Source organism: Lichenostomus cassidix, chromosome 10, assembly GCF_008360975.1.
Source record: "Lichenostomus cassidix isolate B80296 chromosome 10, HeHo_3.0, whole genome shotgun sequence".
Lineage (NCBI taxonomy): Eukaryota > Metazoa > Chordata > Aves > Passeriformes > Meliphagidae > Lichenostomus > Lichenostomus cassidix.
The window spans coordinates 17306935-17329989 of NC_139491.1; the positions used below are offsets into that span (position 1 = coordinate 17306935).

The 23055-nt window shown below is 40.7% G+C and overlaps 1 protein-coding gene across 5 annotated transcripts in view; it reads left to right on the forward strand.

Annotated features, from left to right (window-relative positions):
• The window catches only part of TMEM266 (transmembrane protein 266), an 84893-nt gene that overhangs the window by 40298 nt on the left and 21540 nt on the right, over positions 1-23055 (forward strand). For all 5 annotated transcript variants that reach the window (XM_085070933.1, XM_085070937.1, XM_085070936.1 and 2 more), the window contains 5 exons: positions 415-569; positions 4604-4677; positions 14011-14067; positions 15798-15936; positions 17398-17513. In XM_085070933.1, the coding sequence (XP_084927059.1) occupies positions 415-569; positions 4604-4677; positions 14011-14067; positions 15798-15936; positions 17398-17513 (541 nt within the window). The remainder of the gene's footprint in view (positions 1-414; positions 570-4603; positions 4678-14010; positions 14068-15797; positions 15937-17397; positions 17514-23055) is intronic.

Here is a 23055-nt window from a genome sequence, read left to right on the forward strand (position 1 = left end):
TCATTAATTTCTAAATAGCAGAGTCCTGCTGTGCCTTGGTACTCACAGATAAATGAATGCAGCATGTATGTCAAAATAAGAGCACATGAAAATTAGTGAGGCAGGAAAAAAGTAGAAATGTGTGTATGATAATTAGGGCTGCATGACATTGAAGGCACTCGGACACCAGGACACTCCAGAGCTAGGGAAGTCCCAGGGAAAGGTTTTTCTTACATTTTTCTTGGTAAAGAAACCAGTCAGTGATTTGGTAAAGAAACCAGTCAGTGACTTTGAAGATTTTGCAAAGTCTTTGTGCATTATTGCTGAGTGTATCCATAACAGCACAACTTATACTTTTGCGTTCACTGCTCTTTAGCTCTTTTCCTTTTTCACTTCTTTTCTTTTCTTGTTTTTCCCTTAATTTTGTTTCTTTAGATCTAACTGGCTAAAACCGTGCTGTGGGAGACGAGCAGCTGTGTGGCAGGTATTTTTGCTCAGTGCAAGTCTCAACAGTTTCCTGGTAGCCTGTGTAGTATTGGTGGTGATTCTTCTGACTCTGGAACTCCTAATAGATATAAAGCTTCTCCAGTGTGAGTAGGAGGATTTTTTTTTAAATTTTGATTTTTTTTAAATATTTTTTTTCTAATTTTGATGAAATAAAGGCTTAATTTGCTGGGAGGTTTTTGAAGGGGGGAGGATGGTGGGGATGTTTTTTTCCTACCATTTAAATGATTACTAGGCTAGGTAAGAAATGTGTTCTTGTGGAACCTGGTATAGTGAAGTCAGTCTCTTCCTTGTTTTTCTGACCAAATCCAGGCCAAATAACAAATTCAGTACAGGACAAATTTTCAAAGGATACAAGCATAGTGTAAATGCAGACATTCACACATGTTGTCATTAGTATTTGAAAAGGTCTGTCCTTTACAGACGTACTACTTATGCACAAAAGAAAAATGTTGATCATTAATCAAAATCATTAATCTCTGATACCTATCACATGCGGATAGACAGAAGTGGTGAACATACAAAAATAAATAGGGTATTTGGTGTTACCTCTGTTATTTATTTACTTCTGCTGAGGTAGATAGGAATTGAAATCACAGCTTTCTAGCTTGTAGTGCACTGAAATGATACAGATTTTCATTCTACTTTGCTAACACACTGTGAGTCAAATAATAGATTAAATGGAGTTATGCTTTGTCTGAATTCACTCTACACAGGTTCCACAATGGAAATTTTAATGCTGCTGTTTTCTTCTTAATTCATCTATTATTTTTTTCCTTCTTCTCTTTTCCTCCATTCCACCCCTTTTTTTCTTTTTTTTTCTTTTTTCTTTTATGATACAAAGTTGGCATGACCACAAACACCAGCCACATTTTCCCCTATGCTAAATGTTGAAGAGCAGTATCTCCAAAGAATCTCAGATGTGTTGAAATGGCAGCTAGGGCTCAGAAAATCCCATAAATGCAAGGATACATAGCATGAAAGTCATTATCTGCTATCTTCTGTGGCAGCTTTAAACCAAGCAAACCAAATTTTTATTCTGTTGAAGTCCTTTCACTGTTGTAAATTGTCAATTGATCATAGTGGAGTAAAAGTTTAGGTATTGCAATTGTATTGATTACTTAAAGGGCCTTCATTGATAATTGCAGCCATTTCATAATCTCTGTAAGATGAATAAATGCCTGTGTGTCATTCCCCATTCACACCCATCTGTCCATACTGCACATGCTGTTCTGAGCATGGCCACTCCGTTCCAGCTGTTATTTTCTCTACTCTCTGGTCACTCACCATTTTGGATGAGGAAGCCAAGAATTTGGACAAGTCTGCCACTTTCAAAAAAGTCAGGAATGCTAACTGTGGGTGTAAGTCCTTAAGAATTGAAGGAGGAAAAAGCTTTCAGCAATATTTATTGAGGTTTCCCATCTTTCTGTTTATGTCGAGAATTTTCACTTCCTGTAGAGCCAAAGAGTTTAAAAACTGGTTTTGCTGATTTCTCTGAGTTTTAACAGTATTGGTCACTCTCGTTGGGAAGCACACATTTTCTCACCATTTATTTTCTGAAGAACCTTCTAAAGAAAGCTTTACTTTCGGAATCATTCCTCCACTGTGTGTCTGGTGCATGTGACACTCTTTAAAAGCTCTGCAGCTTACACCTTGTGCTTGACCTATAGATGTTTGGTGAAGCCAGGTGACTTCAGTATTCAGAGGTGTCCCTGTCTGGATGGATTTTCTCAGGACCCATTCCACGTGGTGTTACTACATTGCATTTTAACTAATGAGGCATGCCATGAGGCTTTGTGCCTTTGCAGAGTTTGAATACCTTCTATCTTGTTTTAAATCAGATAAAGGCTGTCTTGGTGAGGCTCATACAAATACTACAGTTAAGCCTTATGAGGGATATGTGTCACATTAAGGTTTTGAAAAGCCATTAGTCCATAACTATGTTTCTCAAAAATGTAATTACAGTTTTAAAGGGTTCCTTATTCTTTATAAAATCAACCAGTGCATTAGGATACATTACAGCACATCACTGCCAATTCCGTTGGTAATAACAACTGCTAATCCATGCTGTAGATTGTAATTACTTAGGAAGCCCCCCTTCATTAATAGAGAACCAAACCAACCAAACAAAAAACCCACAGCAAAAGAAACCTGGTGTTCTCATTGGCTTTGATGTTTTTAGAGCGTAATTTTTCTCTCCTGCTTTCAGTGCAGTCTTTGGTTGCATGATGCACTTCTCCCATGCACAAAGCTATTGGTTCTGGAAGTGGACTGAAACATTTGCAAACTGTAGGACACACACATGAAAAGGTCAGAGACCTTTTGGGGTATTGTAGCACAAAGCATGTTCATACCAGAATTAGAAACCCCAGAAAGTAGGGGACATATAATAGGTCTTTTATTTTAGGTCTCTGTCCTGTAATCAGTTTTTTGAAGTCTGTCTTCAAAGCTCCTTGCATGCATTAACAAAATAACATCTCAGTACTTTGTGATGTTCTGCAAATGCAGAAATAGATGTGTATTAATTCATGTGCACCTCTTCTTTTTTTTTTAAGGGTTGTGGCAGGTTCCAGTGCCTCAGAAATATAGACCATTCTATCCATTCCTCATCTTCAGCAGTTTTGGGGGAAAGGAACTCAGGAAATCATGTCAGTATTGCCCTCCTTCTGCAGTCAGGTGCAGCAGGTGCATCTGGAGAAGGCACCAGGCCTTCCTGAGCACCATGGAGCTGAGAAACTCTGCTCCCAGACTGCTGGACCTGTGCCCTGGCTGAGGCCCTGCAGAGCTGTGCAAGGGAAACACACTCAGTGCTGCAGCACTGCCTCAGTAACAAGAGCTTCAGGGCTTGCCCAAACCCAGAGCATCAGATACACATCCTTGCAGTGTGTATCTGCCAGGAAATCATCATATGCAATAACATTCACTGAAAGCAAGTGCTGGTCGTACAACCGTCTGTAATTGTCAATCAGGGTGTGTCAGAATGAATTTTCTTCCCAAATTCGTGGTTGATGTTTCTTTTTTTGTCACTAGAGGGCAGCTGGAGCCTTGTATGTCAATCGACCCCTGTTGGAAAAACTGCATCCAAAGGGTTTCCAGTTCTTTAGGCTGCCCTATAAAGGTAGTGCCTTGGGAATTTTAATGCATTTTATTTTGCTGATTTGTTTCACCTTTGAGTAGTTCCTCTGCTGCACCACAGCAAATGCTCTCTCATCAAGCCCTAAAAGAGCCTCAGCAGTGAGCATTCCAGTGGCAGCACATACTCAGTTTTATTTGTATGCTGATTTCTTCTTACATCCCTCTCCTTTCCTTCCCATATAAATCGACTCTGATTTAAAAATAAAATTCTTCATTTAGTGTGTGCCCCTATATGTTCTTGGGACCTAGTTAATTCTGCCACAGCCTTGCACCCCCATGCACACAGCCACTGCTTGCCTTACACAGTTATTCTCTGACACTGCAAGACTGCACAGACTGCTGTGCTCTGCCTGCTGTGGAGATGGCAGACTCACAAATACCCTGAAGTAAGGAGAGAATGTTTTCTCTTTGTTCCCTAAATCAAAACTTGGGAGCATGTGGGAGTAGGAATTGCTAGCAGTTCAGATAGTGGACCCTGTCAACTTTCTGTGTTTTGAAGCCCATTTTGAGCACTAGTTTTAAGCACCTCTTCCAGACAAATACTGATTATCTGAGCTGAATTGTCAAAGACTCAATACAAGCAATAGTGTAGGGATAGTGGAGCATTTTGTTTCCAACTGAATCCTAACTCTGGATTTGTAGGCATACAGGAATTAGTCACACATCTCATGCTAAAGCAGCACATGGGGTGAGAACATGAGGCAGTGTCAGAGCATCAAAGACCTGAGCTGTGTCTCTGTCATTGCTTACCAGCAGCAGTATCTGTGAAAGCTGCAGTGAAGAGCTGCTAATTAGGGTGCAGAACAGGGGTGAGCAGCTGGCAGGGCTGGAGTTCCATGTCCCATTGCATCCCATCCTCTTTCTGGTACTTCCATTGCAAAATTTAAGAAATCAAGTGTTATCATATGTGGCAGTATTATTTATGCTAAACCTGAGTTGCACTCTGCTGCTATAATGACCCTTCATTGTATTATGTTAATTGCAGTTTCAAGTGCTTCCCAGTTTGCAGGAGTAATTCATTGGATCAGCCTAGTCATCCTCTCTGTTTTCTTTTCCGAGGTATGTATAACCAAAGTCTTCCACTGCATACAGAACTGCAAAATATTTTTATGTTGTCACTGGAATTAGCAAGAGTTTTACAGTAATTTCACTGTAAATAATGTAGCACAGTGTGTTTTAAGGAAAAAAAACCAAGAAAAAGTAAACTGCTGCTGTTTCTACTTAGCAAACTAAAAAATGTTATTTAGATTAGCACTGTTTGTCAGTTGCCTAGAATTGGTAAGGAAATACGGAAGATACTGCCTTACAAATTTATAATTGGAAAGCTGCAGGAAGAAATAATCATCTCTGAATCACTACAGGCACTGGAGAGGATAGTTTGATCCATTTGTTATCAGTGTCACTGGGTATAAGGTATAGGATTAAGATAAAGATATGTTCTTCAAGAATAAAGATCCACAGGGGTTTTTTACAAAAAGATCTGTTTTGAGAATGGAATTATCTCCTCTCACAGTTTATGAAGGTAGTTTATATGTTCTAGGTTGCTGCATATAGAGCTGGTAAGAGAATGAAACAAATGGTGAATTTATTGGCATGAATGTATGCGTTGGAAAAGGCTCTAGTCGTGATATAACAAATGACCAAACTGGGATAATCTGTTTTTCTGAGCTTTCAACTTTGTTTCAAAAAGAAGTCATTGCTATTGAAACATTTAGACTGCTCCTCAAATATTCCAAAATGCTTTTATGGCTATTTTTCAGGTTGTAATATGTTGTTTGTCACAAAACCAAGTTTTATGTTTGTTAATTTGGAAGACAGCTTGGACTTAAATATTTAAAACTGTTTTTGCTGGTTCCATAGGAGAAAATATAATCCAGACAGATGTAAAGTCTTCACTCTATGGTAAATTTAGATGGTTACAAGGTGAAGGTTATAAAAAAACAGTAATCGAATAACAAAGAGCTGTGACATCTGAAAATTATTTATTGGCTCACTTGCATTGAATTCATACTCATCATATTATATAACTGGAAATTTCTGTGGTGCTCCTAATGAAATGCCTTTATGTACATATATCACTTTGTATTTCTACCCAGGGCTTTTTTAGCTGGTGTTGTCAGTGGGTGCTTTCTGGAAAGATTGTTTGATGGCAGGCAGGGGTCTCAGGCTGGTCTGCATCCCAGCCCTCTGGTGCTGTAGTTACACAAATACCATTGGTACCATTACTGTCCCCATGCATTGACAGTGATAGTGGGCTGTAGGTTACGTGTAAGATGAGTGAAAATAATCTCTAAACAATTAAAAAGTTTTGCAGAGTCTTCCCTTTGTGCATTGCACATCCTACTTCCCAAAGACTCAGGTTTGTTAGATGGTGTCCATTCCCTTTAAAGAAGTACTTTCCTCTCTCCTCCAGAATGTTTCCTCAATGTGGATTAGCACCCTGGAGCTCCCTGTAATCTTGAGCTTCCCAACAGGATCAGCTTGTAAGTGCTGCTAACAGCATGGCTGCACAACCACGCTCACCTGATCCCCTTTGCTTTCTGCAGCTGGTAACACCAACAGCTGCTCCTGTGCTGCTTAGTTCCCTCCTGCTGGACTGCAGTGTCCAGTTCTGTTTTCATTCATTTGCACCACCAGCACTCTGCTCACACCTGATGCAGTGCCTTGCCCCTGTATCCCTTCCAGAGTTCACAGTTGTTGTTCAGCTGTTTGTGGCAGTGGAGACACATCCTCAAGACCAGTACTCAGCTGTCTCAAGGAGGGAATTAGTTGTTTCAGTTCTGCTGGCCACGGAGTATCCTCTGAAGTGGATGAACTGTTCAGAAGTATTTTGCAGGAAAAGAGTAACAGAAACATTTCAGAGAGCCCAAACAGGTTCCCTGACTCATTTTGGATCCGTGTTGGCTTTTCTCCTCTATTAGGTATTTGGAACTACTTTGTCTACTTACTGTTCTCATTTATTATAAACCTCTTATTGCTCACTTCATTATTTATTTCTGCCTTCTGAAATATCTTCCTTCACCTATTTGATTATGGTTTGAATTCAGATCAATGAAATGAGACCACAAGACAGCCATGTGAGGTGCACAGACCAGGGTAGATATTTGGATATGGGTTCATTTGGCAGCTCAGAGACAGAAATGCCTCCACAGAGCAACTGGATGTGCTTCAGAAACCACCAGTGTGGGAGAGAGTTCAGGTGTACCTTTCCTACTGGATTTGCTGAGGTTGGCCTTGTGCCAGGTAGAGTTCACATTGAATTATATCTTGGGAGAGGCAAAAGAGAGAGTATAATTTTCTGTCATCCAAATGGTTTTTCTCCCAAGAGGTTATAAAATACTGCAAAAATTGCAAGTGGCTTTTTTTTCATCCATCTTAATTTTATTTGCTCCTTTGGTCCCTTCAGGGGATTTATTTTCCCTCTGATTCCCATACCTTGAGTCAGGTGTCTTTGGGATCATTTGTTGAGAAGATCACATGTTACGGTGAGATTTTGCAGTCTGAGACTGTTCATGCCAGGATGATATGCCAGAGATGAACAGGTTTAATTACTTTGCCTGGATATGACAGGCAACTACTGAGGATTAATGAGTCCTTCAGTCAGTGTTTCACGACTCAAAGCAGGCATTCAAGGTTTCTGGTGTTCAGAATAGGTTGTTTCCATAGCAAGTACCATGTTCTAAGTTTGGATGTTTATTGTTTATTCTTTAATTTGGTTGCCATTAGTTGTAAGTGTGGATACACAATTCTTCAAAAAGGCCTCAGCTTAAAGAACAAACAATACAAAGTTGTAAAAGTCTTGTTAAAACCCAAAAACTTTAAGCACAAAATCTCAATGTTTTGGAAGTATACAGCTGATTAAAGGTAGTGCTCTCCAAGTATTGCAAGTAATTGCAATCATATAGTGTTGAAGTTAAACAGGCACTGGCTTTCTGCTTGCTTAAAATGAAGGGGCTAAACATGCCAGCAACTGGCAAATGCCACCAGAACAGCTGCCAGCAAAGTTGAGTAGCTACTCTCACAGCATCTTCCTACTCTCCCTAGGCTTGTGTTACAGCCATGAGCCTTCAGGACACTCGGTCCATTTTGTACTCTCTGTCACTGTCTGTGACTTTCCAGCATTAAAATATCCTTATTCAAGTGAAGTGTTTGCTTTTTTCCAAGTATTTGAACAGGATTTTCTAGTGGTGATGATTGTGTATGTTTGTGTCTGTTTACGTACATCACTATGATTTGTCTGTGCACCAAATGTTACCCAGATGTTAAGACAGAAGAGAAGAGAAAGACACGGGGGGGAAATCCCAGTATCAACAGCAAGGCAAGGACCCTCTCAAGAGGGCAAATTCAGCCTTGGTATTAGTTGGCTGAGAAAAGGAAGATGGGGATTGTCCCAGTGTTTTGGTAAGTGGATTAAAGTCTGCTTTTAACAGTCTTATCACATCGCCACAAGTACGTGGTTCTGTGGCTGTTGTTCACTTCTGCTTTTCCCCTAAGACTGATGAGACTGTTTGTGTGCAAGAATTGAGTTCCTTGATATCAGTTGTTTGCCTTGCTCTGTGTGTGCTTCAGTCAGCCCAGCACTCAGGCATTCTGCTTTCAGCACTTGAGTGTTTCCCTGGGAGTAACCAAGTCTTACGTGCTCTAAGTCAGGCAAGCACCGAATCATGGCTCTTTTCTGGCATCTGTGTCCAAGAAAGGAGCTCTCAAATTGAGTAGAGTAAGTCTGGGATCCCAGCTGATAACCAATCTGTTTCATCAGCTATGGCTCACAGGAGTTGAAACCTGCAAGGCTTTCCTCATCCTATACATTTAAAGGAGGTGTTGATAGTAACTTGCCACTTTACTGCTTGTTAATAGCAACCCTTGAATAAAACTCCAAAGGGAGACTCTGCTGTTAAGGTTCTGTTAAAAAGGAAAAACATCCCAAATGACAGAACTATGTAAATGTTGTCTTAACAAATTCATAATTTATGTTAGAGAAATTCAGTAATGCTACTTTTGTTATATTATTTGTGAGCTTCAACGAGCTGAGCAGAAATATAATAATCTTCTATTAATCTTCTGTAAGCTGTGATTTCTCTTATGGATGTTTAGTTTTATTCCATGTATGCACAACTTTTGTCATGGTGCATAAATGCACTTCATTGCTGGTTGTGTATGTTTTGTTTTTTAAACGAATTTATTAGTGAGATCTAGGAACAAAGATACTGATTTTATATATTGATAAAATTTATAAGGGAAATTTAAGCTTCCTTTTTGCTAGTGTGTATAAAATAAATATTAGTATACTGGGAAATTCCTGGTTTTGCTTCACAGAAAAGTAGTTACCATGGAAAATGGTCCTGTGAAGTTCTAGGAATTGAGCTGGACATTTGTCTGAGATGCTAATCTGCCCATTTCATTTCCAGTAGAATACCTGACTTACAGTGTGCTCTATCAGTGCTTTATCTGTGCTTTCATCTCTTCATAGTGGCAATGCAGCACCTCCTACACCACGTGTTTCAGAGATGAGTGCTAGTGCTTGTGTCACCATGCCCAGAGGGAACTTGTAGTGCAGGGCTGCCTGAGCCCAGTTCCCTGGCCAGTCTGCATGTATGCTGGGATCTCTGGTGAGCATCCCCATGCCTGGAAAGCCCTTTCAAATCTACACATGATTGTCAGTTGAAAACTCATTGCTTTTCCCCATATCCTAAGAATTAATATCGTGAGAATATTGGGAGAACATAAGAACAAACAGAACTGCAGAGTTTGTGCAAAGGTGCATTTGGCTATGTGTGATATCCTGGTGGTATTAGTGAGAGAGAGCACACTGTGTTCATTCTGTTCATGGCACCAAGCTTTGGCAGTGAGTGAGTTCTGTGTGACCATTTGTGCTAATGGAGCCCCAGCAGTTCCAGAGTCCAGCACATGGGGGTAGCTTGCACTGGATAATGGTGAAGGGGGGTCTGTGGTTTCACATTTTCTTTCAAAGCCTTGGTTGAAGAGAAGCTGTGTGAGGATGCCTGTGCCCTGGAAACAGAAGGATGTGTTGGATTAAACATGCCAGCAAGTTCCCCTGGGCCCTGAGAGACAGTGTGTGCTAGGACAGCTAATGTAGGTCGGGACAGGCACATGAGGAATGGCAAAAAAGAATTCTTCTCAGGACTGGATGAGCTAAGGCCTCTGTGGAGTGACCCAAATGGGAGGGGTTATTAATTACAGATTGGGTGCAAGGTGTTCTGGGAAAGCTTTCAGTAAGTATTTGGTCTTATGAGATATATCCAAAAGGCAGAAGCTTAATCTACAGAGTTTCTGGAAGCTCTGTAACAGATAGATTAATTCTGTGGCAGTGGAAGGAAGGGCTTTCCTAAGGACAACCTCTCCAGCCTCCTCCATGCTGCCCATCTCCTGCCCAGTCCTTACCCCATCTTGAAATGCAGAGTTGCTCCCCTCTGCCTCACACTGCTGGACCACCTTCCCCTCCTGTGCTGCCTCCTGGTGATGTCTTCACACTACAGAGGGATTTGACGCAGTGACTCACTGAGTAGTAAATTGTATATTAACTGTGCAAGCAGAAAAGTACTTAAAATTACCTAATGTACTGTGCAGTCAGCTGACAAATGCAGATTGTGGGAATTCACACAGCTGGCTCAGCAAAGGACTTGGCCACGTTTCCGTGCAAAATCAGAGAGAGAACCTGCAGCATCACACAGTTCATCATAAACTTCACTGCAGGCAGTAGATGTCGTGCAAACAATTGTGTGCCACCAGGAGACATTGGCAATTTTGAAATTGGATTTCTGTCTGAAAAATGGTTTAAAATTTTATTTGGGTTTCCTTGAGCTTAAAGAAGTTGACAGAACTGTTCAGTCATTTGCCATTTATTAGTGCACTAGACAGACTTTTGTGTAATAAATTAGCTTTTAGCAGAAAAAAATGTATTTCTGATATAACTAAAAATATATGTGTTAAGGACTTTCTAATTAAAAGATTTCCAGTCAAAAATGTTAAAGCTTGCTTTTTCAAGTACTAAAGATCAAGTTGGCAGTAGCATTTAACAGGAAAGTATTCACATTGATGCTTAATGGGTTTTTTCCAAATCTGTGTTCAAAATGCAGAATGCCTGTGGTGTAATGCAAAACTATGTAAACTCTGTGTGCATTTGCTACAGTGCTGAAAAACGCCTGCACATCAGTAGGAAACAGCAGTGCTACTCCATTTTTCCCTTTTTCTTGTAGATTCTTGTGTTTACAAATGGTAGAGTTGTGACTAACATTTGTTTTGTCTGTGATGAATGTTTTACAGTTGCAATTCTCTTTTAATTCATATGCATCTCTCAAGTTTGGTCCTTGAACAGTGTGTAGGAAGTTTCCTGGATTGTTCATTTCTGTCTCTGCTTTTTTCAAATTCTGCTACAGATCCTCATTTTTAACTTTCTGTACAGAGACAATACACAAGCAAATATTTTTAAAATATTTTTTATTTGGACATATTTTTTATTGCTTTGGAAAAAAATACTAAAATGTTGTATATAAGAAATGCTAATGCTTTCATTGCAGTCAAAGTATTTATCATACTGAACATCAATGAGATGTCCAGTACAATCCAAATCTGTTTGGTTCAGCCTCCTTTGGGTGAGAGCTGTGGCAGCAGCAGTGGATGTTCTCTAGTGCCATGGACACACAGCAGCAGAGTGGGGACAGCCAGAGCTGGTTTGGGGCTGTGCTGGCCCAGAGTGGCCCCAAACTGGGTGTCCAGGCTGGGACTCACTCGGGTCACGAAGGAAAGGCTGCCTGGCCTGGCTCTTGTCATGCCAGTGGTGATGGGCTGTTTTAACAGTGACAATGCTGGTGCATGGCTTGAAGAGCTTCCATACAGAACAAATGTTTTCTGAGCTTCTGGGTTGTGCCCAGCTGGTTCTGAAGGGTGTGTCTGTGGGATGGGGAGCTGGATTATCCCCCCCTTGACTCACCTTCCTGCAGTGTCTGCTCTAGCTGAGAGCCAAGGTGCTGATCAGCAGGGCATGTTTTGCTGAGCACCAGCACCAATCCTGCATTAAATGTCTGCCAAGTAGACTTCCAGTCAGTGCTGACTTGTGCTGATTCACAGCAGCAGAGTGGGAATGAAAACATTTGTGTTCACTTCCAGCCCTTGGAACTGCTCATACCCATTAATATGGCAGTAGCACAGCCTGATTTAAACACTGCAGTGAGGAATTAAATAGGCAGAAATTAAAATCCTTTTTAACGTTCCCTCAACAGTCCCGTATTGAAGTATATTTAGGGTTGTGGGACTGTGTTTCAGTTTTCTTTTTGCAGATATACCTAATTTCAGTGAAAATACCTTTGTGCACACCTGTCTAAAGGAATACAGAATTTCACCCTCAGTTTCTATAAAGGTGTTAAGTGCTCAGCCATCCTGTAGTTAGTTGCTCATTGACCTGGCACTTCATAAATACTTCCTAAGCATAGCTGTGCTCTGAGCAGGGTGGCTGTAGGAAAGGTGGTACCCCAAGATTTATAGAAGGCTCTGCTTTTCCTCGTGTGTTTCCCTATGGCTGCCTACTGTGGAACTGTGTGGTGGACCCCAGTTAATTATTACAGCTGAACTTAGGGGCTCACAAGTAACTTGTGCTGAAGCATTTTGTGCAGCTCCTTGGTGGGGAGTGAGGGAGATGCTGGTAGAGGAGCTGGGATGCTTTTGTCTGTCAGAATTCAGCTCAGAAGCTGAGCTGAGGCTGCAGGAGTGCCTTGGCTGGTCAGCAGCACGTGTACTTACACTTTGTGCCTGTATTACATCACATCAGATCACAGCACATCATGCTGGCCAGTGTGGGGTCATTAAGGGTCTTGAGCACCTGCTCCTGTGCATCTCCATCCACAAATGAAATAAACCTTGAGCATAAAGGTTAGTATGGAAGGTGCCATGAGCCTTGCTCCCGTGCTGCATTTGGAAAATGCTCTGGAAGTACAATTTTTTTAGGAGTACAGACCGGCAGCATGGGCAGATATTGCTGTCTATGTAGAGTATCATTGTTTTTTGTAGAGGAAAGAGGATGCTGCATGTTGTCTTCTAGCTCATGCCTCCCTTTCTCAGCCAGACTTGGCCTGTGCTTTTGCATTCACCATTTTTGAGTAAGTGTTGGCTGCTTCACTTGCTTGCTCCTTGGTGACGTGGGGCTGGGCTCTGGAAGCACCATCTCCCCCACAGCAGTGACTCCCTCTGCAAAGCAGGATTAAGTCCTGTTACCCAGGTTTGGAGTGCAAAGAGAGAGCAGAGCACAGTCATCACAGGCCAAGTGAGGCAATAGGGCTCGTGGAGTTTGGCAAACCCATGTGTAGGAACACTACTGAAAAATTCAGTGTTGTTCTGCAGTTAGTTAGTGCTGGTATGTTTGGCATAAATTCAGAGTTGCTTGGGATTTATTATGTGTGTTTATAATGAAGAGGAGATACATGTGTTCATCAGAGACACTTTTTTCTGCACAATTTTGGGCATGGTCACCCCTCACATGTAGGCTTGCTGGGCACTAGGTCATTATGCTGCTCTTGGATGGAGAAAGTAGCATTTTGATAGTCTTTGCAAGGCTCCCAGCTGCAAGTAGACTCATCATGTCTGTCAAAATCTGATGTTGCTGTTGGCAGAAAACATTCCTACCAGCAATGCTTTTGTATGAGTTCAATTTCAATCATGAGTTGACTGGTGGATTTTTTCTTTTATTGTGTCTTCTGAAGCCAGGTAAAATATTAGGAAAGGTGCCATTAGATGTTTTTAAATGGGAATTCACCATTGATTCATTCTGTGTTCCTTCTTTGTTCTTCTTTTCTAGCTGTTGAGGTTACTTATTGCTGTTTTGCTTCATAGAGAAGGATCAGAGAGTTATTTTTCTCCCTTATCCTATGACTTTCTGGAATCTTGTAATAAGACAACTGCCTTATACTCCAGTTAAGAGCATGTGGTCTTCAGACTGATGAAATGTCAGTACTTTTAGGCATGAAGATGAATTAGTGCTTCTTTTCTTAGAAAATAAGTAAGCATTGGCATATCAAACGTGGCCAGAAAAGACAATTTTCCCCCATTCTGATTGAGGGACCCCACAATGGATCTTATATAGGCTTGGGTCAGGGGGTTGGGGAGGGTTGGTTATCTAAATCACACAAATCTGAAAGCAAAATTTTAGGAAGATGGAAAGAGTGATGAACATTTGAACTTGAAACTTGTTTGTGTAGGTTTTACTTAGTCAATATAGTGGTTGGAAAGAAATATCCTCTTTTTTAATACAGAAATTTAGCTATTTCTAGAACCTGATTATTACTTAGACAAAAAGTTATTCCCTTAATAGGTAAAGGACTAAATGTTTATCTAAAATTGCAATATATTAATAATCTTTTTTCCCCTAATCTATTTTACTAGACTATTTTGAGGATTGTGGTCCTTGGCATATGGGATTACATTGAAAACAAAATAGAGGTAAGCTCTTTCTTGGTACTGTTTTCCAGGCAGCTCCAGTAAGACCACGAAGAACTGCTTTGGATGGCTTTGTTATTAACCTGCTGCAATACAATATCTTTCAAGGCAGATAAAAACACACATTCTTCTCATTATGTGCATTATCCATAGCTGTGTGATGCCATCCCTTTTTCTATAAGAGTACAGAGGAGTGCAATACTGGAAAATATTTTATGAAGGGAGGGATTGTGGCCATCTTGCTCATTGTGTGTATTTTGTTGTTAGAGCTGGTCTGACTGATGATGCTGCTACCCTGAGATGAAAAAAATGGCACTTGAGTTCCATATCCCCATTCCCATAATTGAATTGAAATTAGTACTAGTTGGAAAAATTGTATTCTGATAAAATAGTTTTCTGATAGAAAATACTGGTTTGCCAAACTCCCCATTTTTATTGTGGAATTGTTTTGATAAACGCTGTAATTAGTACCTCAAATGAAAAATGAGGTAGAATACTCTTGCAGATACAGATAAGGAAATTCATGTGTTTTAAGTAACATATCATCCCAATCTGAGCAGAAATCCGGAGATCAGGAAAATTAAAAGCTCTTTCTGGATACTGCTTCAAAACCACTACTGTGCAGGATGTACCAGAAGAAGGCATTGGTGTTCTTGGAGCTTAAGTGATTTAGAGACTTTGTGATAAAGTTGTGAACATTTTAACTTGCTTTGCTAAAAAAAAAGAAATTAAATTGTTGATTCAGAGTTTCTTCTTATTAAGGCTAAATGCAGCAGTGTCTGATAATTAATTTTGGTAATTTGGAATAGTGATATTTTTTACTACCAATCAAGTGGTGACAGTAAGAAGTATTTCTTTTTAATATAGTGAATTGTTATACAAAATCCTGAATATGCAGTTATTGTAAAAATCTGTGTCTTGCCTCCTTATGCAACCCATTGATCAGTGGGCTTTGGCAGCAGGGAAGGATCTCAGCAGCAATGAGAACATGGTACTCTGTCCTATCCTGCTGGACCAGTGTGGGTCAGACTCAACACTACTGCCAGTTTGCTCTGAAACATATTTACTAACTCACTTCTGTCTAATGCTTTGCACAATTGCTTTTTCTGATCTAATCCCAATGCAACCAGTGTCACATAAATCATTCTGAGTGGTCCCAGTTGTCAAAATCCTTGCAAATCTCACTGCCCTATAAAAGTGAGAGCAGGCAGTCTTGCTGTCTAGGTGCACAGCCATTCCCACACGTGTTGTGTAGCTAGGATATGGCCAAGAGCCATCAAGTCTCTTTGCACCATCTTTTTCTACTTGTCTTCTTGATCTCTTCATTTAGACAGTAAGATCTATGGGCAAGGACTGCATTTTTTTTTTTGGATGACATTATGCCAAGTAACAGGTAATAAATACCAGTGATGATAAAACTCTTTGGCTGTAATAACATTTAGGCTATCACTTCTCCTTGGGGATTTTGGCCAGGATTTCCAAATACCTTTCTCTCTCCCTGCCCTGCCACCACAGTTTATCTCTCCTCACCTCGTAAAAAGCACTGAGGAATTCTGTTGTGCTACCTAAAAAGGATGCAGCATTTCTGTGGCTTGGCCACCTCTCATATCCCTTTCAAATAAGTACCATAATTGCATTTGTTTGGGGCAAAGAGGGAGTCCTTCAAGATTCCAAAGAGGAATGGCAAAGATACGACTTTAAGGAAAGGTTTGAAAAAACTGATTTCTCTCTAGGTGTTTGATGGTGCTGTCATAATCTTGTCCTTGGCACCAATGGTGGCCTCCACAGTGGCTAATGGCCCCAGCAGCCCATGGGATGCTATCAGCCTTATCATCACACTGCGGATATGGAGAGTGAAGAGGATCATTGATGGTGAGTGGTGATTCAGTTGTGACTCCAAGCATTACCTGACAGGATGGGAAAGACAGATTTTAAACATACAGAAAGATTGCTTGCCACCACTGCTTCTATCATTGTCCTTCCTCTTACTATATCTTGCTAGCACTGAACAGAAGAGAGTTATGACTCCCATGGAGAAGAGTAGGTCTCAAGATCATGGCTGTATCTCCTGCTCCCTAGGAGCCTTTATAAATCATTGATTGTTTTCCTGTTAGGCACCTTCCCATCTCCTATCCTGCAAAGTAAATGCCCTGACCTGCTTCATGTCTCTTGCCACCAGATGTCATTCCCGATTCTGTGAAATAATTGATTCCAGTCTGCTTTTCTGATATTTGTTGCACCTTCCCCATAACCGTACAGCCAGCTCTGTCTTGGGACTTTCTTTTCAAAGTTCTTGTCAGTAATATAAGTTTTATGTCAGATTCCAGGAGGATTTTCATACCCTGAGGTATCCCCACTGGAGTTGCTCTCTGCAGTGCTGTACTTTGTAGTAATGAAGTGTACATTGGTGATGCTTTGCACAGACCTCTGTAGGGAAGTACCAGGGGAGATGAAAATGCCCCAGCAGGGAGCAGTCTGTGGCAGGCCTGGAAGCAAGGACTTTAGTGTAGGTTACTATGTGCTCAGCAGTTCAGGGAAAAGAAATAAATGAATGGTCACTTTGCTCCTGTGTGAAAAATCAGAGTTAAGTTGTTATTTTGGGTTTAAATGCCCAGGAAGCTCTGTATTCAGGGTCCAGGAAAGGTCATAGCCCTTTGATTGAAGCATACAAGAAAATTTCAGGATCTTGCATAGCTTCAGAAAACATTAAGAATTGCAGGATGTATTGACCAGCTTTTCTGATCAGTCTGAGTTTGCCATAGTTAAGAAAGGAGTGAAATTTCCAGAGCCATTCAGAAGACCTACTGAAAACTGGGCTGTAGCTAGAAAAGCAATAGAAGATAAATGTTTTTTTTGGTTTTTTCAAAATATCCTTCTTAGTCTGCTGTGTCCACTAAGGACTGATTTCTTACCACAAAGTCTAGAAATTAAATGCTTAGGGCTCTGGAATAGTTCTTTTCCTAAGGGAGCCATGCTGTTTGGGTTTAGAGGGGATGGGACTGACCCTAAACAGAAAATCCTCCTACCCAGCAATTCAGGAAGTCTGTGGTAAACACCGGGGAAGATCTGTCCTGGCAGCACAGAAGCTGGGAAGAGCAGACAGCATGCATTTCAGTTCAGCCAGACAGATGGAGGTCTGACCAAATGACATCTAGACACTAGCATTTCCCATGTTAGAAATCCTTCCCTGACAAAAGTGCTCTAGTGCTGCTTCTACTCCAGTTCTCTAGATGCAAGGGAAAGGGGTGATGTTCTCTGGCCTCTAAAGGTTTTCTTTCTGATAAAGAACCAAATCACAGCTGGGTTGCTTTAAGTGTTATTTGTGTTTTCCAGCATATGTCCTTCCAGTGAAAGTGGAGATGGAGATGATGATTCAGCAATACGAGAAGGCAAAGGTTATTCAAGATGAGCAGCTGGAAAGACTAACCCAGATCTGCCAAGAACAAGGGGTAAAGTTCAGTTATGTCTTTATTTACGCATATCTTGTCAAGGCAAATCAAACAGTTCATGTACTTTGCTGCAAGCTGAGCTTTGAGAAGTACCACTGGGACTTGTGTTGTAGGGTGACAGGTCTCAGTGCTAAGGAAGCATTAGCTGCAGCCAGGATATTGTCAGCATGGTATTTATCAAACAGCAGTCATCTGCCTCTGCTGCTGTGCTTGTGTTTTTTGAGGTGAGGAAAACAAATGTGAGAAACAGAAATTGAATGGTTCCTGTATGTAACTTATTGAATGAGTACAGCTAGCTTGACATAGTACTAACATCCAAAAGTCACTGCTATTACTGGATACTGCAGCTAGTATTCCTAGGAAAAGTACATGCAGTTAAAAACTAATTAATTTCCCTGCTTTAAATGCAGAAGGAGGCTTCCCTGTAGGTCAGTCAGAGAGTCTTGGCAAGCTCAAAATATTGCAGTAGAAGCTTCTAGTTCCTGGAAGCAACTCAAGATTTAAGACTCTTCCCAGGCCCCCAAATGTTCAGTGATTCAGTCTAGAGGTAAGGAAAGGTGAAGTTTGAAATACCTCAAATGAATATATTTACATGAAGAAGGTGTAAAACCATTTTTGGGGCAATGAGCCAGGAGTTTTTGCCGTTTGTCTTATGCAAATGAGTTCTTGACTAACTTGCTTTAAAGTACAAAGCAGGGATGGATGTTGAGGCTCAGGCTAAGTGAGTGCTGAGGTGATCATCAGACGTCAACAGAATGATCCCCAGGTGATTTAGTTCTTGTTTCAGTTGAAAGGGTAAATGTGAGATATAGTCCAAATAAATTCTGGGGCAGGTACTTTCAAAATACAAAATCATAAATACATAGGTCCCCAACTGGCTTTTTAGATTTAGGTCCACATCTCCTGGGTCTCAGCCTAGGATTCTACAATGAACTCTTGCTGGTGGTGAGTTGCTTTGTCCATGTGATGCTTTAGGAAGACCTGATAACAATGTGTTGTTTCATAACATTGTTTCTGAGTCTCTCATATTAACCATAACAAATTTCTAAACCTTAGGCTAAAATTAGTAATTTCTGCCAACTACATAAGCGTCTTCAGTGGTGAAAAAACTGCAGTCCACTTAGTAACACCTTTGCAGGATGATATTTAATGATTCAGGGTTCTGTCATCATTGTGAAACTGACAGGTAAATGGTATATACCCCATTTTACAAGGGAGAGAGTATCCTTTGACCAAACCCATTATGCAAATCAGTGATTTCTTGAGTCCCAGTGCAGAATTTTTTTGTCTGTCAGACCATACTAAAGTTCTTGACAATCACAAATTTTAAAACACTTGTTTTTAGGAGCCTTGTTATACAGCCAGATAACACTCTCAATCTCTAAACAACTTCTGGTATTATTGTTTCGTAGCCTGAGTAAAGGTGGGCTCATTATCCCAGGTGGGGTTCAGGAGCAGCTCTTTTTGCTCTCCATTCTGTGCCACATTCTGCTGAATATCTGACTAGAGAAGCCCTAAATCCAAGCTCTGATGGTTGCAACAACCTGTACATCAAACACCAAGAAATACTGCACTGGGAGAGGAGTAAATCTGAGAAAACAGAGCAGGTTCTCTTGTACCTTTCAAGTGTCATCTGCTATGGAAAAATATGGTCTGTAGAAAGATGACAGCATGCTAATGCCTCTTACTAGCCTGACTTGCTGCCAAACAAATGTCTTGGCTGTATAATATCAGGTAAATGTATTAATTTGCTGCAGTTAGCAATGTAAGACGTTGACACAAGCACTGCATCCTTTATTTGTAAATTTAGCTTCATAATTCAGTCAAGAGCAAGTTGTCAGCCTTATAATATTCACATTAACGTTGTGTACAGCATCTGATGGGAAAAATGGCTCCTAATGGTATTTAATGTCTAAAATTCTGCCAGGTTTTTGCTTTTTCATTTGGTCATCTTTCCTGAGCTTTTAAAAGGATTGCTTGTGCATGGTGTTTCAGTCTGTTTCTGAGGGAAGGTTTGCCTACAGTACTCTGGCTGTCCTCAGATGCAGAGCAGCAGCCAGGAGGGATTCCAGGTTGCCTTGTCTGTGTGATACCAGCTTTGCCAGGGCAGGTGGGTGCCTGGGGGCTGCCCTGCCCTGTTGCCTCCCCAGTGCCAGCCCACATGGGCAGAGCAGACAGGTCACCATGCTTCCCTGCAGCCCAGCAGTGGAGGCAGACACTGACTGGCCCTGGGGCTGCACCTTTGTGACCACACTGGTGATTTGTATTTATTCACTAATTACAGATGGGGCTGAGAACATTCCTGTTGGAAAGGCTTCCCAGCACGTCCTTTTCTGAGATCCTGTGTTCAGTTTCTTACTGATTTACTGCTGGTCAGGCAATTGGGGTTAGAATTCTCAGGGTTTGGCATATTCTGCCGATAAAATGATCTTGGAAGTTTCAAGCAAAGTATTAATTATTTCACTAGAGGAATTGGGGAAAACAGCCTGTTTTGTTTGGGACTTAAAACAAAAATAATTGATGGCCAGTTTTCCAGGAAGTCCCGTGCTGCCTTGAAGCTGGTGATTAACACTAGGCAGACAAAACCAGAATTTCTCTTTTAAAAATTAAAAGCAGGAAAAATGCAACCCTTCATCCTTTTGAATTCTCTTTCCTGTGTCAGTTGAGTAATTTTTTGACCAGTGATGGGGTATCACAACCATAAAGTACATTTCCATTCCTGACTGACATTGGAGATGTACTTTTGCAAACATGAAAACTCTTTCCACATGTCGATTTTTGGCTAGGTGTACATCTGAAAACCAGAATATATTTTATAAATTATGCTTGCACAGACCACCACTTTGTTCCCTGGAGTACCCCACTGCAACTGTTTGAATAGTTGGCTTTTTATTTATTCTCCATTGGCCAAAAAGAGGTTGTTAAACAGGAATGAAGCATGAGGGATTTCTAAAAATGGGTAAAGGTAAAAGGAAAAGAAATCTTACTGCAGTCAGTATCAAAAATATGCACAGAGTATGTTGCTGATGGTTTTGTTTTATCAGAATAACTTAAATTGCAAAACAAAGTTCTAAAGTTTAATTAACTACAAATTCCAGTCAGGGAAGATTGCTTTTTACCTCTGGAATCACCTGTGTAGGAATTTCCATTTGTGATAATAGATATACTTACCTGATCTTTTCTGCTTAACTTTCCTAAGAGTAATTCAGCTGAGCACAGCCCAGCCAAGAATATGTGTTCAGCCTTATCACACAAGAGCTCCTTTTCTGTCAGCTCCTATAGAACTGGTTTTTCATCATTCTTAACACTGCAACAACTATGGAAGCTGTAATTTCTTTTTTTATCTTGGAATATAATTTGTACAACAGCTGCTGGTTTAATGACAGAGCTATTTAGCTGGTAAAATTACCTATCAGAGAAATAACATAGGTTAGCCTATTGCAATATTTTTAATTTATTTCTAACTAGCAGTCATTTTCTTGGTGGATGGAAGGCAGCCAAGGTCATCCCGTGTTTCATTCTGCCCGTAAATCATTAGTTTGCAACTGTCTCCTGATTTTTATTGTTACCAACAATGGCTAAACTAATGGAAATAAACATTGGATTGGATCCCAGTGGCAGATGAGTTTTAGGGCAGGGCATTCTGTACAGACAGCACTAATAGAATTGAGCAAAGTTATTGCTCCTGCATCAGACACAAGTAAGCTTCTGGCTAAAATGTTCATTGATCTCTCTGAAACTATGTCAATCCTACTCAGTTGTTAGACCATTAAAGGGGAGTACTCTCTGATTCACTGCTAAGTCCCTTTTCGAGTCTTACATGTGTATTATAAAATATCAGCTAGGATGGGTGGCTCACTTAATAAAACTAGGCATGTAAACTGAGATGTTATCTAGAGCTCTGGGTAGGTCTGTCAATTTACCTGCTTAGAAATAATCACCTAATGCATTATTTGAGTGAGGAAGTGCACGGGAGTGCCCCATAATTCTTTGTGGTTTGTTTCCTGACAAAATATTGCCAGGTTGTGCTGCAAGAGGATATGTAACAGATTGTGAAAATGGTAAGTTTAAATTTACCATTGATGAATTTTCTCTTCATGCCAGCCAATCTAGTTGCTCATTCTTCTAGGAGACATTCTGTATCTCCCTTTTTCTTGGTAATAAGTGTATTTTTCACATCAGCCACGTGTTACACCTGTATTGCTGTCTTCAGCTCCATCATGGTAGGGTGTACCCAGACTGCTCTCAGAGGTGCACTGTGATAGTACACAGGCATGGAATGTTCAAAATTCCTGTGAAATAGAAGAACAAACATTTTCATTATGAGAATGGGTAAGCACTGGAGCAGCTTGCCAGGGAGGTTGTGCTGTGTACACAAAACCTGGAGATAGTCGAAATTTGAGAGGACAAGCTTTTAGCAGCGTGAGCTAAATGGACCTGTTTTAAAGTGAGATGTTGGACTATATGGCCCTCCCAGTTCCATTTCAGCTTAGATGATGCTGTGATTCTATCAAGTTTTTAAAAATATTTTTTCCGTTTCAAAGTATGTTGGAACTTATTGGTAAATAGCCACCAAAGCTACCAAAGTATGTGTACTTAAGGAAGATGAATATAATAGGTGTCCTGATAAATGAAATCAGTAGCAGCTTCAAGTTGACCAGTGCTCTGTAATTATCAGGAGTCAGGAGGTGGTTTACCTTTGTCTCCTTGGTCAAAAGTTATCTTCCACATAAGAGCATTTTTGGCTCCCCAGATCTCTGTGAGATTTGCCAGGTTCTTCCACGGAGCTGATGCCTATGAGTAAATTTTAATTTAAGCAAATCAAAGCATGTATGTAAGTTGATATGCCTTTTTTGGTGCCCTCTTATGTGCAATATGCTGCTGCCTTACAGGCTGAGGGAAGGATGGTGCACCTGGAAATATGAGCCATTGTTTCTCAATCCAGTTCTCCTGCACCAGGTGTACACTCAGATTGCTACATCAGCTCCTCCTGCAAATCAAAATCTCATGTGTTACCTTGGCCCAGAATTTTTACTTAAAAATACTTACATTTTACACCTCCCAATGATTTATTTTAGCTGCCCTGCTTGAATGCAGTCAGAGCAATCTCATTAGCTCTTATACACATTAGAGCTGCCTGAGGTCAGTGTGCAATGTAATCTTCAATAGATAGAAGCACCTACAACCTAATTTGCTCATGCAGCCTCTCATTGCATTTTGATTGTAAGGAACACCCCTTAGGCTTGTTTTTAACAAACCCCCTTTGTTTTTAGGAGGTTGCTTTTAGTAGCAAACACTGTATTTCAGCATCTACAAGATTGTGGTGTCATTGTTAGGAAACAATTCATGTCAAACCAATCTCCTGTGTAGATCCATGCCTTTTATGAACAAAAATTCTGCTTCTTGTTTGTGACAGGGTGACACGGGTACCCAGGTTCATTGTCTGTAGCAGTGTGACACCAGTGCCCAATTTGGTGCCAGTGGCAGGCTGACATTGTTGCCCGGTTCGGTGCCTGTGACAGGATGATATTGTTGCCCGGTC